Source organism: Leucoraja erinacea, chromosome 2 (genome assembly GCF_028641065.1).
Source record: "Leucoraja erinacea ecotype New England chromosome 2, Leri_hhj_1, whole genome shotgun sequence".
NCBI lineage: Eukaryota > Metazoa > Chordata > Chondrichthyes > Rajiformes > Rajidae > Leucoraja > Leucoraja erinaceus.
In genome coordinates this window covers 61,380,375-61,396,484 of record NC_073378.1, presented here as the reverse complement: position 1 = coordinate 61,396,484, position 16,110 = coordinate 61,380,375, and the positions used below count along the sequence as shown (strand labels likewise).

The window sequence follows — 16,110 nt, the reverse complement described above, 5'->3', positions numbered from 1 at the left end:
AATCAACTCATCCCCTATGCTACCACTCACCTACACCCAAGGGACAATTTGCCAAGATCAATTACCCTATCAATCTGCATGCCTTTGGAAGGCTGAGAAAATTGAAGCACCCGAGGGAAACCCATGCAGTTGCAGGACAAATGCGCAAACACCACACAGCACCAGTGATCGGGATTGAACCTGGGAAACGAGCCGTGAGGCTGCAAATCTATTAGCTGCGCTACGCTGTTAACTAACTCAAGCCAAATAAATTAAATCCTAAAATCAACTGGAGATCCTTTCTATTTAGACTGTAGTATCAAACTTATCAGCAACTCCTCTTTTTCTCTTTACCATCCTTCCTAAATTCCTGGACACAGGAAAATAATCAATCGAGTCAAGTTTCTGTTAATGCATTAAAATCCTCTGGTTCACCAACCCTACTAATTACACCACAGACACTGACATGTATGTTGTATAATTCTTGCTTCAACACTTCAGCTTTTATTGTTATTTATATCTATGTTGTCTTTGTGATTTAATGGTGTGCTACTTCTCATTAAAATCCTTCACAACAAAATAAGTTGACCTCTCAATAACAATTTTGTAATAATCTTGGAGTTAACCGTCATATTTTTTCCAATTGAAATCCTTCCCAACAAAATAAGTTAACCTCTCAACAATGTTGTAATAATCTTGAGGTTAATATCATATCATAACATAATATAACATTAGAGGACGACAATCTTCATTAATTTTACCATAATGTTTGCTCTCAAATTAAGAAAACATTGCCACTGACATGGCTAGCTTTAAACATATAAAATCGTATCATTACAAGAATGATTTAATATGAACAGAAAATACATATTAATTGAAATAACCTGATAAAATACATCTGGACACATCTTAATGTTTATTATAATAACATCTGTATATCTTCTGAAAAAGGGTTACCAATTGAAAACAAATTTCCAAGCATTCTTCTTGATGACTGAAGTTTTCAACGGTTTATCAGTTCATGCAAAAGCTGTAGTAGATGTCAGTCTTGATTGGCAATATGTCATGGTTTGTTGAAAGTTTACTTCGAGCAATAATTGCACAGCACAGAGTACTAAAGCAAAGCTCCTTTTGCTCGCCAATCACCTGAAAGGAATTCCTGGAGTTCCACTTCCTCATCGGTATCAACTTTCTCATCACCTTGCGATTGTCTGTCTTGCAAAGTCGTCATCAGTTGTTTTACAGACTCTTGACGGTCTCTTAAATGTTCGACACGTCTGTAGCACAGGCTGCAAAAAACACAGATGATTGTGATAGTTATGAAAATAATTAATAACCGGGGGCCATTAATGAAAGCAGTATTTTAAGTGTTTAAATTATGCAAAGTAGTACATGCCAAAATCGTCAAAACATTAACTTCACACAAACTAAATTGACTGTGGCAAAACAACCAAGGAAAATGTCGGGAAAAGTGCTAGTCTAGCATTGTTAATAACTATTTTGTTAAACGAGGGAAATAAAAAGTTATTTTAGTTGAAGATGATTGCTGAGCCCAATATCGCTTCTTATACTAGTCCATATGTTGGCACATTGTTGAACATAGAACCCAAAAAGTAGAAAAATATGTGCAACTTAAAGCCAACTTAATTTCTTGCTTTCCCAGTTCTATAGATGGGTCTTTAACCAAAAATATTAATTCTGCTTCTTTTTCCACAAATCCTGTCTGATCTGCTGAATGTTTCCACTATTTTCAGTCCTTGCTGCAGATTTAAAGTTTTTTTTTATTTTCACCTGTTGATACACCTGTCCACGCTCACCTCCAGAGGAGGCCCATTCCCTTTAAAATTTAGTAGACCATCTCTGATCTGTTTCCAATTTCCTTCTTACATCCTAACACCCTGCGAGAAAATTTTCTAGGAGCAGAATAATGCCATTCAGCCCATTAAGTCTACTCCGCGGCACCGGGCCCATCGAACATTGCCACCGCACTGGGCTCGCCGAATATCGCAGCCGCACCTGGCCCATCGAACACACCGCCGTTGCACTGGGTCAATCCAACATTGCTGCCGCACCGGACTTGTAAAGAGCCCAAACTCACGTGGGTTGATACACAAGCATCTTTATTGTTCAGGTCATTAACTACATAGCAGGTCATCACACGTTCACACTACTACTCAGACTGGCAAGCAGTGGGCAGAATCTTACACTATGAAAGTTACAATTAGGCGGGGCTATAATTACTAAGCATTCTAATTGGCTAACATGCTATTGCCAATGCTACATCTCTTCTTCTATAAATGAAAAGTAGATACAGCGTTATCACTACGATGAGTAAAGAAATAGTTAAATGCAAAACACTACATCTAAGAATATTGAAGTTAAACATATAACCATATAACCATTTAACAATTACAGCACGGAAACAGGCCATCTCGGCCCTACAAGTCCATGCCGAACAAACTTTTTTTTTTTTTTTTTTTTTTTTTTCCCCCTTAGTCCCACCTGCCTGCACTCATACCATAACCCTCCATTCCCTTCTCATCCATATGCCTATCCAATTTATTTTTAAATGATACCAATGAACCTGCCTCCACCACTTCCACTGGGAGCTCATTCCACACCGCCACCAATCTCTGAGTAAAGAAGTTCCCCCTCATGTTACCCCTAAACTTCTGTCCCTTAATTCTGAATTCTGAAAACAGTCCCGGTCAGAGTACGGTAGGGAGCTGCCTCATCAACCTTTTCTTCAGAAAAGTTAAGGGCACGTCTGGGTGAACCAACAGGGCTCTGGGGGAACACCATAGGGGAAGACCGTCGCAGGGGGGGTAACCGGTGCACCGGGTGCAAGGGGGGGGGGGGGGGGGGAGAGGGGGGGCTGTGGGCCTAGACCGACACAGGGACTGGCGGGGTGTAGCAGTTGCAGGCACTTTAAAGTTCAGCGGGGGGAGCTTCAAGACCCTGGAACGCTGGACGTCGTTCCTTCACTGGAAGGATATGTGGACGGTTGCGTCTATAGATGGTGCTGCCGACATCGACCAGGTAGGATTGTATGTCCTTTGTTTGTCTGTAAACGAACCACTTGGTCTTGGATTAATAGCTTAAGTGGCTTGCTGGTTTTGTCGTAGGCACGTTTCTGCGCGTCTCGTTTGGATTGTACGCACGTTTGAATTACAGCAGGGCGGAGAACTTTAGGCTTTAGGTGATCCTGAGTCACGGGCAGTGGAGGTCTTGTCCGCCGGGACATCAGTCGTTGGGCTGGAGAGCCTAAAACACTGTCTCTGGCAATATTTCTCAGATTCAGCAGGTCTCGATAGACATCAGATTTTGCCAGGAAGGAACGTTCCATAAGTTGTTTAGCGCTGCGAACAGTGCGTTCGGCAAGTCCATTGGACTGTGGGTACTCTGGGCTGCTGGCGACATGCTTAAAGTTCCAGCGTTTGGCAAAGTCTTTGAACATTTGGCTGGAGAATTGCGTCCCGTTGTCAGTCTAGAATGCCATATACAGAGAAGTGCTGACAAAGTTTCAGGATGAGGTGCTGGTTGGTAGGGAATCAATTTCAAACCAGTTCGAGTACGAATCCACCAACACGAGATAGTGTTTCCCGTGCCAGTTGAAAATATCGACGGCCAGGGACGACCAAAGATCCTAGAGGAGCAAGATAGACCACTCCTTCGAAATCCAATGGACTGGCGTGTAGTACGTGACGGAACGTCACGGCCGCCATTTTTCAATGCGACACGCGACTTCCGGTATGCCACCCGCTGTGATCCAAAGCAAAGATTATAGAGCTCCGCTATAATCTTTGATCCAAAGCAAAGATCCTCGAGTATCTTGTAGCGGGAACAGCCCCCTCCTTTGCGTAGTTTCCCTTGCATTGTATTGCTTTAACACACACTGCACAAAATTAAATTTAACGTATACATATTTTATATATTTATATGAATGTGTGTCTGTGTGTGAGAGGCAAGTTAGAGATAGTTAAGTTTATTCTCATGGATCAGAAGCAACTTTGATTTAAATAATCACTATTAATTTATTTGTCTTGTAAGATGATATACATAAACCATAAAGGCAATTATATATATAATTATATAGTAATAATATATATATGCATATATATATTTATACACACATATATATACACATACATATATACACATAGATATATACACATACATACATACGTATACACATACATATGCACACATACAAATACACACATACATATGGATACATTTATATGCATACATACACACATATAAACATATATATACATGCATATATACACATACATGCATATATATACACACATACATATATATTTATACATATGATTAACATGTAGAGGAACCAACGAGAGAGCAGGCTATTTTAGACTGGGTATTGAGTAATGAGGAAGGGTAGTTAGCAATCTTGTTGTACGTGCCCCCTTGGGCAAGAGTGACCATAATATGGTTGAGTTCTTCATTAGGCAGGCAGTGACTAGTGGGGTACCGCAAGGCTCAGTACTGGGACCCAAGCTATTTACAATATATATTAATGATCTGGATGAGGGAATTGAAAGCAATATCTCCAAGTTTGCGGATGACACTAAGCTGGGGGGCAGTGTTAGCTGTGAGGAGGATGCTAGGAGACTGCAAGGTGACTTGGATAGGCTGGGTGAGTGGGCTAATGTTTGGCAGATGCAGTATAATGTGGATAAATGTGAGGTTATCCATTTTGGTGGCAAAAACAGGAAAGCAGACTATTATCTAAATGGCGGCCGACTAGGAAAAGGGGAGATGCAGCGAGACCTGGGTGTCATGGTACACCAGTCATTGAAAGTAGGCATGCAGGTGCAGCAGGCAGTGAAGAAAGCGAATGGTATGTTAGCTTTCATAGCGAAAGGATTTGAGTATAGGAGCAGGGAGGTTCTACTGCAGTTGTACAGGGTCTTGGTGAGACCACACCTGGAGTATTGCGTACAGTTTTGGTCTCCAAATCGGAGGAAGGACATTATTGCCATAGAGGGAGTGCAGAGAAGGTTCACCAGACTGATTCCTGGGATGTCAGGACTGTCTTATGAAGAAAGACTGGATAGACTTGGTTTATACTCTCTAGAATTTAGGAGATTGAGAGGGGATCTTATAGAAACTTGTAACCTAGTGCTACTTGCCTGAACAATGGATGATGATATATCACTTAAATGCAATTGTTTTCAGTTGTGTGGAGAGACCTGTATATTGAAAATGCGTTTTGGCTCTAATATGTCAATTTACCTTAAATGTAGAAGAGCTTATTAAAATCTTCTTACAAAGACCATTAAGTATTTTCTATCTAACCTCTTTTGGACCCAAGGCATAGCAGAGCTGCCAACACACACAAAAAGGTAAGGGAGGGAGAGATGGAAGGGAGGGAGAGAGGGAAGGGGAGGGAGATCGCGAAGAGAGGGGGAGCCTGAGGAGAGAGAGAGAGAGAGAGAGAATTTACCTTAAATGAGAAGAGCTTATTAAAATCTTCTTACAAAGACCATTAAGTATTTTCTATCTATCCTCTTTTGGACCCAAGGCATAGCAGAGCTGCCAACTCTCACGAAGAGGTAAGGGAGGGAGAGAGGGAAGGGAGGGAGAGAGGGAAGGGAGGGAGATCGCGAAGAGAGGGGGAGAGAGAAGAGAGGGAGAAGGGGGAGGAGGGAGAGAGGGAGAGGAAGGGGGGAGAGGGAGAAGGGGGAGAGAGGGAGAAGGGGGGAGGGGAGAAGGGGAGAGAGGGGAGAAGGGGGGAGAGGGAGAAGGGGAGAGAGAGAAGGGGGGAGAGGGAGAAGGGGAGAGAGAGAAGGGAGAGAGAGAAGGGGAGAGAGAGAAGGGGGGAGAGGGAGAAGGGGGGAGAGGGGACAGGGGGAAGGGGGAGAGGGAGAAGGGGGAGAGGGAGAAGGGGGAGAGGGAGAGAAGGGGAAAGGGGGGGGGAGAAGGGGGGGGGGAGAGGGAGAAGGGGGAGAGGGAGAAGGGGGAGAGGGAGAGTGGAACGATAGCACATTATAACGCGCAGCCGTCCCATTCCGACCAAAGATTATAGAGCAGAGCTCCACTAGTATCTTTGATTGCGGCCGCCGCCACCGAACCCCCCGACCCACCATTGCACCCAAAAGATGATAGAGCAGAGTTATATAATATTTGATTGCACCCTTCTTCACGGCGGGCTTGTGATCTTTGCTTGTGATGTCTTGTACGTATGTGAGTGTTGTTTGCTATGTCCCTATGTTCGAGGAATATAATGGGTAACAGCCGCCCATTCTCGTACTTGAATCTGAGCTCGAAAAATCTCCTGGTCACTGGGCCTAATGTGTCCGCGGACTAATCCGCGGACTAATCCCTTACAAAACAAAACCAAAAACGTACAGAAGTGTTAAAAATTGTCTTTATTATTGTGGTGAGTAAAGAACTATTAAAAATAAGTCTAATAACTTTCTAATGTACCGACAAACCCAGTTTCCCAATGGCCGTTGATGGGAGAACAGAAAATAACATTTTCACGACAGAATATCGACTGAAAATAATAAAAATATTTTCTCACCTTTCTCTTTTATTGGGGAACCTAAAGAATGACAGGTCGGGTCGTTTAGATTTACGATTAGAATACTTGATAGCAGAGCAGTGAGATGAAATTTAGATAAGGGCGCCATGACAGTGTGGGGGAAGCCCAATAAATGCCTCGAAAAATGGCGTCGACGATCACACACGTCATACTACGCGTTTTTTGAGGAGTGGTCTATCTTGCTCCTCTAGGATCTTTGGGGACGACCATTGTAGGGAGGGAGCCGGTTGGGACAGCAGCCGTTGTTTTTGCTGGTGTGGCGCTTGCCTATTGCAGATCGCGCATGACTCCGTTTTTTCCCGAATATACCTGGTCATTCCGGGCCAGTAAATCATTTCTATGGCACGTTGTAGGGTGGCCTCAACGCCAGGGTGGCCACCGTGGATCTCCTCGTAGTACTCCTTACGTAGAGAGGGGGGTTGACCTTCTTCAGGCCCTTTACAATCACTCCGTCCTGTAGCACAAGGTCGTCACGTACCAGAAAGTAGGGTCTTAGTTCGGTGGGAGTGTTGGATTGTTTGTTTGGCAAGCCGCTTTTAATGACTGAAGTTAGCAGCTGGGAGGTTTTATCCATGGTAGTGTGTTCGGCGAGGCGGCGAAGGCGGTCAGTTGGAACTAAGGAAACCTTTAGAACGGAGAATTCCTCACGTTCATAAGGGTGTTGAAGCTGCATCATCATGCGTTGAAGCCTCGCTGGGGCAGCGTGGATCGACTTGCTCAGTATGGTAACCAGAGGTTGATGATCAGTCTCTACCGTGAACGTTTTGCCAAAAATGAAGTCTTTGAATTTGGAGCAGGCAAAAACCACGGCAAGCAGCTCTTTTTCTATCTGGGCATAGCGCTGTTCGGTATCCGTTAGTGTTCTGGAAGCGTAGGACACCGGCAAAACATCGCAAAGAGGTCTGCAGGCATGCAGCGCCATCAATACTGGGATGCGTCGCAGGTGATTGTAACTGGCAGGTTGAGGTTGAAGTAAGACAGAGTCGGTGTACTACCGAGCTGTAGCTTTAAAGTCTCAAAAGCTCGCTGGTGGTTTGGGTACCAGTACCAATTGTTGTCCTTATGAGTTAGTTGACGTAGGGGGGCTGAAAGTTCGCTGAGATTGGGATTAAACTTCCCCAGGTAGTTAACCATGCCTAGAAATCATTGTAGGCTGGTGACGTCAGTTGGTACGGGCAACTCGTTGATTGCTGCAGTCTTCAATGGATCTGGTTTTAGTCCATTGCTAGTGAACACGTGACCTATGTAAGTGACTTCAGGAACCCTGAACTTGCACTTCAGTGGGTTCAGCTTTAAGTTGATGTCTCTGGCACGGTCCAGTACTTTACGTAGGTTTGCATCGTGCTTGATGGCATCGCGGCCATAAACCAGAATGTCGTCAACTATGATAGCACAGGGGAATTCTGCAAACAGTTGTTCCATTGCACACTGGAAGACTTCGCTGGAAGAGTTGATGTCAAAGGGCATTCTTAGGAACCGGTAACGTCCGAACAGGGTGGCGAATGTTGTTAATGCCGATGAAGCACGGTCTAACGGGATTTGCCAAAATGAGTTTTTGGCATCCATGACTGAGAAAACCATTGCGTTACCGATTTGTGCTTCGATGGTCCTCATAGGATAGTGTTGGCGTTTGATTGCTGTGTTCAAATCTTTAGGATTGATGCAGATGCATAACTCCTTCTTGTCTTTCTTTGTGGTGACAACCATGGTAGAAACCCAATCAGAGGGCTCGCTGACTTCGGCGAGGTCCCCGATGGAGACCATACTTTTAAGTTCATCATGTATTTGCTCATGTGTACCATGCGGGACACGGTGAGGGACACGTACGATCAGGGTGACTGCATGGTTGACAATGATCTTGTATGTTGTAGGCAGTCTGCCGCGTTGGTTGTCAAACAAATCTTTATGGTTGGATAGCACGTGTTTTGGTGGTCCCTCTGTCAAACAGAGTTTGTGAACAGCACGCCCAAAATAAACCAAACCCAGGTCATGGCAAGCATCGATGCCTAGCAGGGTTTCAGAACTTGGCTGAACGATGTAAAATAACAAGTCCTTGGTCTGTTCATTGATGGTACATTTGAGATTGGCTTTGTCCAGTGGGTGAAGAATTTCCCCTCCGTAAGCATGTAAGGTGGAGGAGTCTTTTCTCATGCGTTCAGTGGTTCTTATCTTGTTGAAGATAGTGACATGACGTTCAAGCGGGCACCATATCGACCTTGGCGATCAGTGGTTTGTTGTTGACCATCATGGTCACAGCAGGATCAGTAACTTTGCCTGTGGTGCACAGGTTTAGGGAAAGTACGGCAGGCTCAATGTCTGAGCTATCAGAGTCATTCCCATGGGAAGATTCGTCTTGTTCATCTATCTATCTATAAAACTCTGTGCCCGACGACTGGCTGCCTTTCTGCCTTTTGATTCGTGCCCAATACTCGCAGATGTCCAATCGGAACGGCCGATGCTCGCAGATGTCCAATCGGAATGGCCGATGCTCGCAGATGTCCAATCGGAATGGATCATTTTACTTTCTTCCTTTGATTCACTGCCACGCCGAATCCAGACGCTCAATCTCCCAGGTCTTTCCCATTTCGGTGGAGATTTCGTCGCCTTTAAGTACACGTTTTTAATCAAATCCTTCTCCCCGCCCCCACTCACTCATTTTGTCGCCTCCTGCTGGCCAGCGACCATAACGGCTGCTGGCGCCCGCATTTCAACCTCAAGAGACGCCATTTAATTCGGCCTTTCAAGAACGGCTTCAGTTCGAGGGCCACGTCTCCCGTGGGGGCTGCGGGTAGGGAACGGCTACGGGTAGGGAACGGCTGCGTTGGGGGAGCAGACCCAACAGGTCTGCCATTGGTCTAGTGAGAATCTGAATCTGATGGTCTTGTTGAATCAGGTGCAGCTTTGACCTTGGAACTGTAGTCCCACTAGAATGACAATAATTAGCAAAATGGTTTGTTTTTTGCAATTATGACATATTTTCCCATGCGCTATGCAAAATTGGTGCCGCTTGGGGTGGAAATAGTTAGAGTGTGTGCACCTCGTGTTAGACATGTTCTGAACCTTGCCTGATGCATTAAGAAATCTTTGCGGAGAGTAACTGGCTATATTCACATTTAGTTGTTGATTAGCATTCGCGCTATCATAATCAGCCAGTGGTGCCACAGTCTCAGCCATCCGACAAGCATGATCTAAAGTCATGTCTGCATTTCGTAATAGTTCAGCTCGCAGCTTTCGGTCACTCATTCCTCCCACAATTTTATCTCGAACATGTTCATTTGTTATTTCACCAAACCTGCATTGAAAACTGACGTGTCGCAGGTCGCTGATGAATCGTTCCACAGGTTCATCAGGCTATTGCACTCGAGCAAAAAATCTTGTCCTCTCGAGGATTCTATTAGACGGTAGGTCACACAGTTCTCTGAACTTTCACAATAACACCATCGAGTTATCTATGGATTCTGCTGGCACCAGTTGGGCAGGTGCAAATTCAAACGAGTCAGCTCCGGACCCGCTAAATTCAACAGTAGCGAAGCTTTCAAATCGTTGGGGTCGTTGCGGTGAACGACGCGTATATAATGAGAGTAATCTTTCTCAAACATTATCCATCGCTCGGCGATATCAGAATCAAACACAAGCGGGCTAGGCTTTCGACAAGAGCTAGCCATGTTCCCAAATCACAAAAAATACACGAAAAAAAAACTGGTAAACTAAATAAATCGCGATAAACAGAGTGGGGCAGACCCAGTCTGACACCATGTAAAGAGCTCAAACTCACACGGGTTGAAACACAAGCATCTTTATTGTTCAGGTCATTAACTACACAGCATGTTATAACACGTTCACACTGCTACTCAGACTGGCAAGCAGTGGGCAGGATCTTATACTATGAAAGTTATAATTAGGCGGGGTTATAATTACTAAGCATTCTAATTGGCTAACATGCTATAGCCAATGCTACAGGGCCCATCCAACATTGCTGCCGCACCGGGCCCATCCAACATTGCCCCAGCACCCGGCCCATCGAACATCGCCGTCGCACTGAACATGGCCCCGCACCGGGCTCGCCGACCGCATCCTATTCACCTCGTTGCCTCACCGGGTAGGCCGAACCGCGCCGCCCCACCAGCCATCCGCCCACCGGGACCTTTCACGCATCGCCCGCCGACCCGGAATCCTCTACCAGCGGACACCTACCATCGATTCCACCGATCCTCGCCACTCCACCGCCCTACAGCAGCCCGCAGCCATCGCCTTACCTGCAGCCTGGACTCAGCACCGGGCCTGAAGTTTCCACGCTGCAGATTTCCACTCCCCTGGGTTTGACTGCGCTGGGTCCTAGTGCCAGTCCCCCTGTTGGCTGTTACACTGGGTCTTCCCCATCCCCCTCAAACCATGTGACCCCAGCTCTTCCCCACCCACACTACAGTCTTCATGCCCCCCCTCCTTCCTGACCACCTACCACCCCCCCACCAGACATTGCCCTGGACTCAGTCCACTCACGTGCCTTCCTCCGGCCCCAACCCCCATCCCTGCCGTGTGTTCACCATCCCCCCTCCTGACCTCCCCCTCTCCAACACCGAGCGGTCTGTCCTCGGCAGAGGGTTTACCTTTGTCCCCCTCCGTCCCCACCTCAATGACTTCCGTGCCCACCACGACTTGGAGCTCTTCTACCATCGTATCCGCCTCACAGCGTTCTTCCATGGGAAGGAGTCCTCGCCCCCTATTGATGATCCCTTTTCCCGTCTCCAACGGACCCCCCCTCTTGGACCCCCCCTCATGGCCTTCCGGCTTTAGACCTTTTTATTCAAAACTGCAGGCGGGACATCAACCGCCTCAACTTCTCCACTCCCGTCTCACTCCAATCTCTGCCCCCCTGAACGTACAGCCATCGACTCACTCTGCAACAACCCAGACTGGGTTATCAAACCTGCCGACAAGGTGCCGTGGTAGTGTGGTGCGTCGATCTCTACAAAGCTGAGGCCACGCGCCAACTCTCGGACACCTCCTCCTACTTACCCCTGGACCATGCCCCCCCAGACGAGCACCAGGCCACTATCTCTAGCACCATCACTGACTTCATCAACTCTGGCTCCCTGCTCCCCCGAGCCTCCAACCTCATCGTTCCCCAGCCCCGCACGGCCCGATTTTACTTTCTCCCCAAAATCCGCAAACCTGACTGTCCTGGTGGACCCATTGTCTCTGCCTGTTCGTACCCTACTGAAGTTATTTCCACATACCTTGACCATCCTATCCCCCCTGGTTAAATCCCGCCCTGCCTATGTTCAAGACACCTCAGACACTCTCCGTCGTCTCCGGGCATTCCATTCTCTAGGCGACCATCCCCTCATCTTCACCATGGACGTACAGTCACTACACCTCTATCCCCCACCAGAAGGGTCTCACACAAGCCCTCCGGTTCTTCCTCAACCGGAGAAACAACCAATCCCCGTCAACAGATACTCTCCTCCGCCTAGCGGAGCTGATTCTTACCCTTAATAACTTCTTGTTTGACTTCCCATTTCCTCCAAATACAAGACGTAGCTATGGGCACGCGCATGGGCCCCTCTTTGTAGGGGACGTCGAACAATCATTGTTCGAGACGTACCAGGGCCCCATCCCCGGCCTCTACTGCTACATCGACGATTGCATTGGTGCTACCTCCTGCACCCACACACAACTGACTGACTTCATCCGCTTCACCACTAACTTCCATCCGGCACTCATATACACCTGGTCCATTTCCGACACTTCCTTACCATTTCTTGACCTCACTATCTCCATCGCAGGTGATAGACCTCTGACCGACATCCACTATAAACCCACTGACTCCCATGGCTATCTAGACTACACTTCTTACCACCCTGCTTCCTGTAAGGACTCCTTCCCCTACTCCCAATTCCTCCGTCTACGCCGTACCTGCTCCCAGGATGAGGTGTTCCACACCAGGGCATCGGAAATTTTCTCATTCTTCAGGGAACAGGGGTTCTCCTCCCCGACTATAGATGAGGCTCTCACAAGGGTCTCTTCAATACCCCGTAACACTGCTCTCTCTCCCCCCACGCGTAACAAGGGCAGAGTCCTCCTAGTCCTCACCTTTCAGCCTACTAGCCGTCAAATACAACAAATAGTCCTCCGTCATTTTCGCCACCTCCAACTTGGCCCCACCACTCGATACATCTTCCCATCTCCCCCCCATCTGCTTTCTGCAAAGACCGCTCCCTCCATGACTACCTGGTCAAATCTGTCCTTCTCTCCCGCACCACCCCCTCCCCGGGCACTTTCCCTTGCAACCACATGAGATGCTACACTTGCTTTACCTCCCCCCTCGACTCCATTCAAGGACCCAAGCAGTCGTTCCAGGTGCGACAGAGGTTTACCTGCACCTCCTCCAACCTCATCTATTGCATCCGCTGCTCTAGATGTCAGATGATCTACATCGGTGTGACCAAGCGTAGGCTTGGCGATCGTTTCGCCGAACACCTCCTCTCGGTCCGCATTAACCAACCTGATCTCCCTGTGTCTCAGCACTTCAACTCCCCCTCCCATTCCAAATCTGACCTTTCTGTCCTGGGCCCCCTCCATGACCAGAGTGAGCACCACCGGAAATTGGAGGAGCAGCACCTCATATTCCGCTTGGGCAGTTTGCACCCTAGCGGCATAAACATTGACTTCTCCAATTTCCGGTAGCCCTTGCTGTCTCCTCACCTTCTCAGCTCTCCCTCAGCCCTCAGGTTCCTCCTTTCTTCTTCTTCCACTTCCCCTCCCCTCCCCCCCTTCATCAGTCTGAACAAAGGTTTCGGCCCTAAACGCTCCCTATTGCCTTCGCTCCATAGATGCTGCTGCACCCGCTGAGTTTCTTCAGCACTTTTGTCTACCCTCTGTCTGCCATTCAACCATGGCTGATCTACCTTTCCCTCTCATCTCCATTCTCCTGCCTTCAGAGCCATCTGTAGCAATGAATTCCACAGATTCACCACCCTATGACTAAAGAAATTCTACTCATCTTCTTTACATTATGGTGTAGTATAAATACCATTTAATGGTTGCACACTAAATTGCAAACCCAAATAATATGCAAGAAATGGTAATGTTCCATCAACAGATGATTTAACAAAGTTACAGAGCTACACATAGAAAGAACAAATGCAAGTTTAGGATGGCCGTCTTACACCAACAAGAATAATTTACAAGTACAAAAATCAAGATTTCAAAAAAATGCTTAATATTCTGGTGTGCATTATGCAAGGTCTGAGGTCATTAGAAGTGCTGAATTAATGGAAGTAGTCAAATCAGAGACCTAAACACGTCACAGTAAATACTACTGTAAACCAGAATGATAACAATCAATTTAAAACAGTGTTTATTCTGAATGACATACATGAAATGAAATGTTGAAAGTTGGATTCAAGACGATCTATGCATCTCGTGAAATCTGTGCAAGCGTGAAAGCTGCAGTTCCTAACAATGCACTCAGTCAATAGACTCAAACATTAAATCTTGGACTTTAAGCAGGTATTCTGAATATTAAATGCAGGAGTTCTACTATCATATAACCATATAACATAAAACAATTACATCACCTTAAAATATGTAGTATGGTCAGCATTTGTAGTATGTAGTATAGCATTTTGCAAGGTCATCTAATCATCAAAAATATATATAAAAAAGCTGCATCTTGTAAGAGAAAACACAAAATGCACTATGTTTCACAGTTTATAATGCATATACAAGTCTTGGCTGAATTCCATGCTGCATTCCTCTGTCTAACAGCCAGGTCTCGTTGTACTTCCCCTTTTCCTAACCTGGCACCATTCAGATAATAATCTTCCTTCCTGATCTTGCCACCAAAGTGGATAACCACATATTAATCCACATTTTACTGCATCTGCCCACTCACCCAACCTGTCCAAGTCACTCTGCATCCTCATAGCAACCTCTTCACAGTTCTCACTGCCAACCAGCGTTGTGCCATCTGCAAATTTACTAATGTTACTTTTAATTCCTTCATCTAAATCATTAATGTATATTGTAAATAGCCGCGGTCCCAGCACCGAGCCTTGCGGCACCCTACTAGTCACTGCCTGCCATTTTGAAAGGGACCCGTTAATCCCTATTCTTTGTTTCCTGTCTGCCAACCAATTTTCTATGCATGTCAATACCCTACCCCCAATACCATGTGCTCTAATTTTGCCCACCAATCTCCTGTGTGGGACCTCATCAAAGGCTTTCTGAAAGTCCAGGTACACTACATCCACTGGCTTTCCCTTGTCAAATTTTACTTATTATATCCTCAAAAAATGCCAGAAGATTTGTCAAGCATGATTTCCCCTTCGTAAATCCATGCTGACTTGGATCGCTCCTGTTATTACTATCGAAATGCGCCGCTATCACATCTTTGATAATCAACACCAGCATCTTCCCCACTACTGATGTCAAGCTAACTGGTCTATAATTCCCTGTTTTCTCGCTCCCTCCTTTCTTGAAATGTGGGATAACATTAGCTACCTTCCTGATCCAGATGGCACTGATCCAGATGGCTCGATTGTAATCATGTATTGTCCTTCCGTTGACTGGATAGAACACAAAAGCTTTTCACTGTGCCTCAGTACATGTGACAATAAACTAAACTGGAAAAGATGCAAACAAACTGTATTGTGACATGCTGCTTGGCTATTTGGAATGACCCATTAATGTCAAAGCTGAAGAGCATTATTAATTTTATTATACAGCACAAAATGGGTTTACGAAGGTTTATCTTGAGAAGATTTCTGCTGAGCATATAAATGAACTAAGGCAAACAAATCAGCAAATGAATAGTTACTATGGAGATATCATTCATAAATAAAGGTCATAGGCTGCTGAGAAATATATGGCTTGCCGGTGAAGCAATCTCCTTCAAAGTTGGGAGTTTTATTATTAATCAGAATCTGTACACTTTGCCTGATTATAAATAATCATACAGGTGTGAATTTATTTGAGACTGGAACAAATTGCTGGAGTTAGATCCGAGAAATAAAATGGCAACAAGACTCTAACATTAGTGATTAAAAAAAAAGGGGAAACTGCAAGATGGGGCAACTAATATTTTAAATACATAACATTTTAGATTTGATATAAATTACAAAATGAAAAAAATGAATCAATTAGATCATGTTTTCAGCAGAGTGCTGAAGATAGTGGGGAAAAAAACCCCAAACAAAATATAATTTGAAAAGAATTATAAAACAACTCCGGCATTTTCTATTCAAAATCACACATCTAAAATGCTTCACAGTAAATTTCAATTTTTGAATGTATGTACAGCCACATGCTGAACGGATGATGTTCACCATTATGCAAGTAATGACTGCAAAAAGACTGGATACACCAAAGGCGTCGGACGTAACAGAGTCCTAGTTGCGGTATTGTAGACTTGCACTCAGAAAAAGTGTCAAGTAACATTTGCATCAAAGTAATGCCAGATAATAACCATCTGCAACAAGTGAAAGACAAATCATCTACTTTTGACGTCCAATTACACAACTATCACCGAGTTTCTCATCAACAGGTTGGTGTCAACA

General features: G+C 45.5%; 1 protein-coding gene across 1 annotated transcript in view; it reads right to left on the bottom strand.

Moving 5' to 3' along the window:
- Positions 1-448: 448 nt before the first annotated feature.
- The window catches only part of znf830 (zinc finger protein 830), a 69,405-nt gene continuing 53,743 nt past the window's right edge, over positions 449-16,110 (bottom strand). Inside the window, exon 10 of the mRNA XM_055657702.1 lies at positions 449-1,268. Within this exon, the coding sequence (XP_055513677.1) occupies positions 1,094-1,268 (175 nt within the window). The 3' untranslated portion in view covers positions 449-1,093. The remainder of the gene's footprint in view (positions 1,269-16,110) is intronic.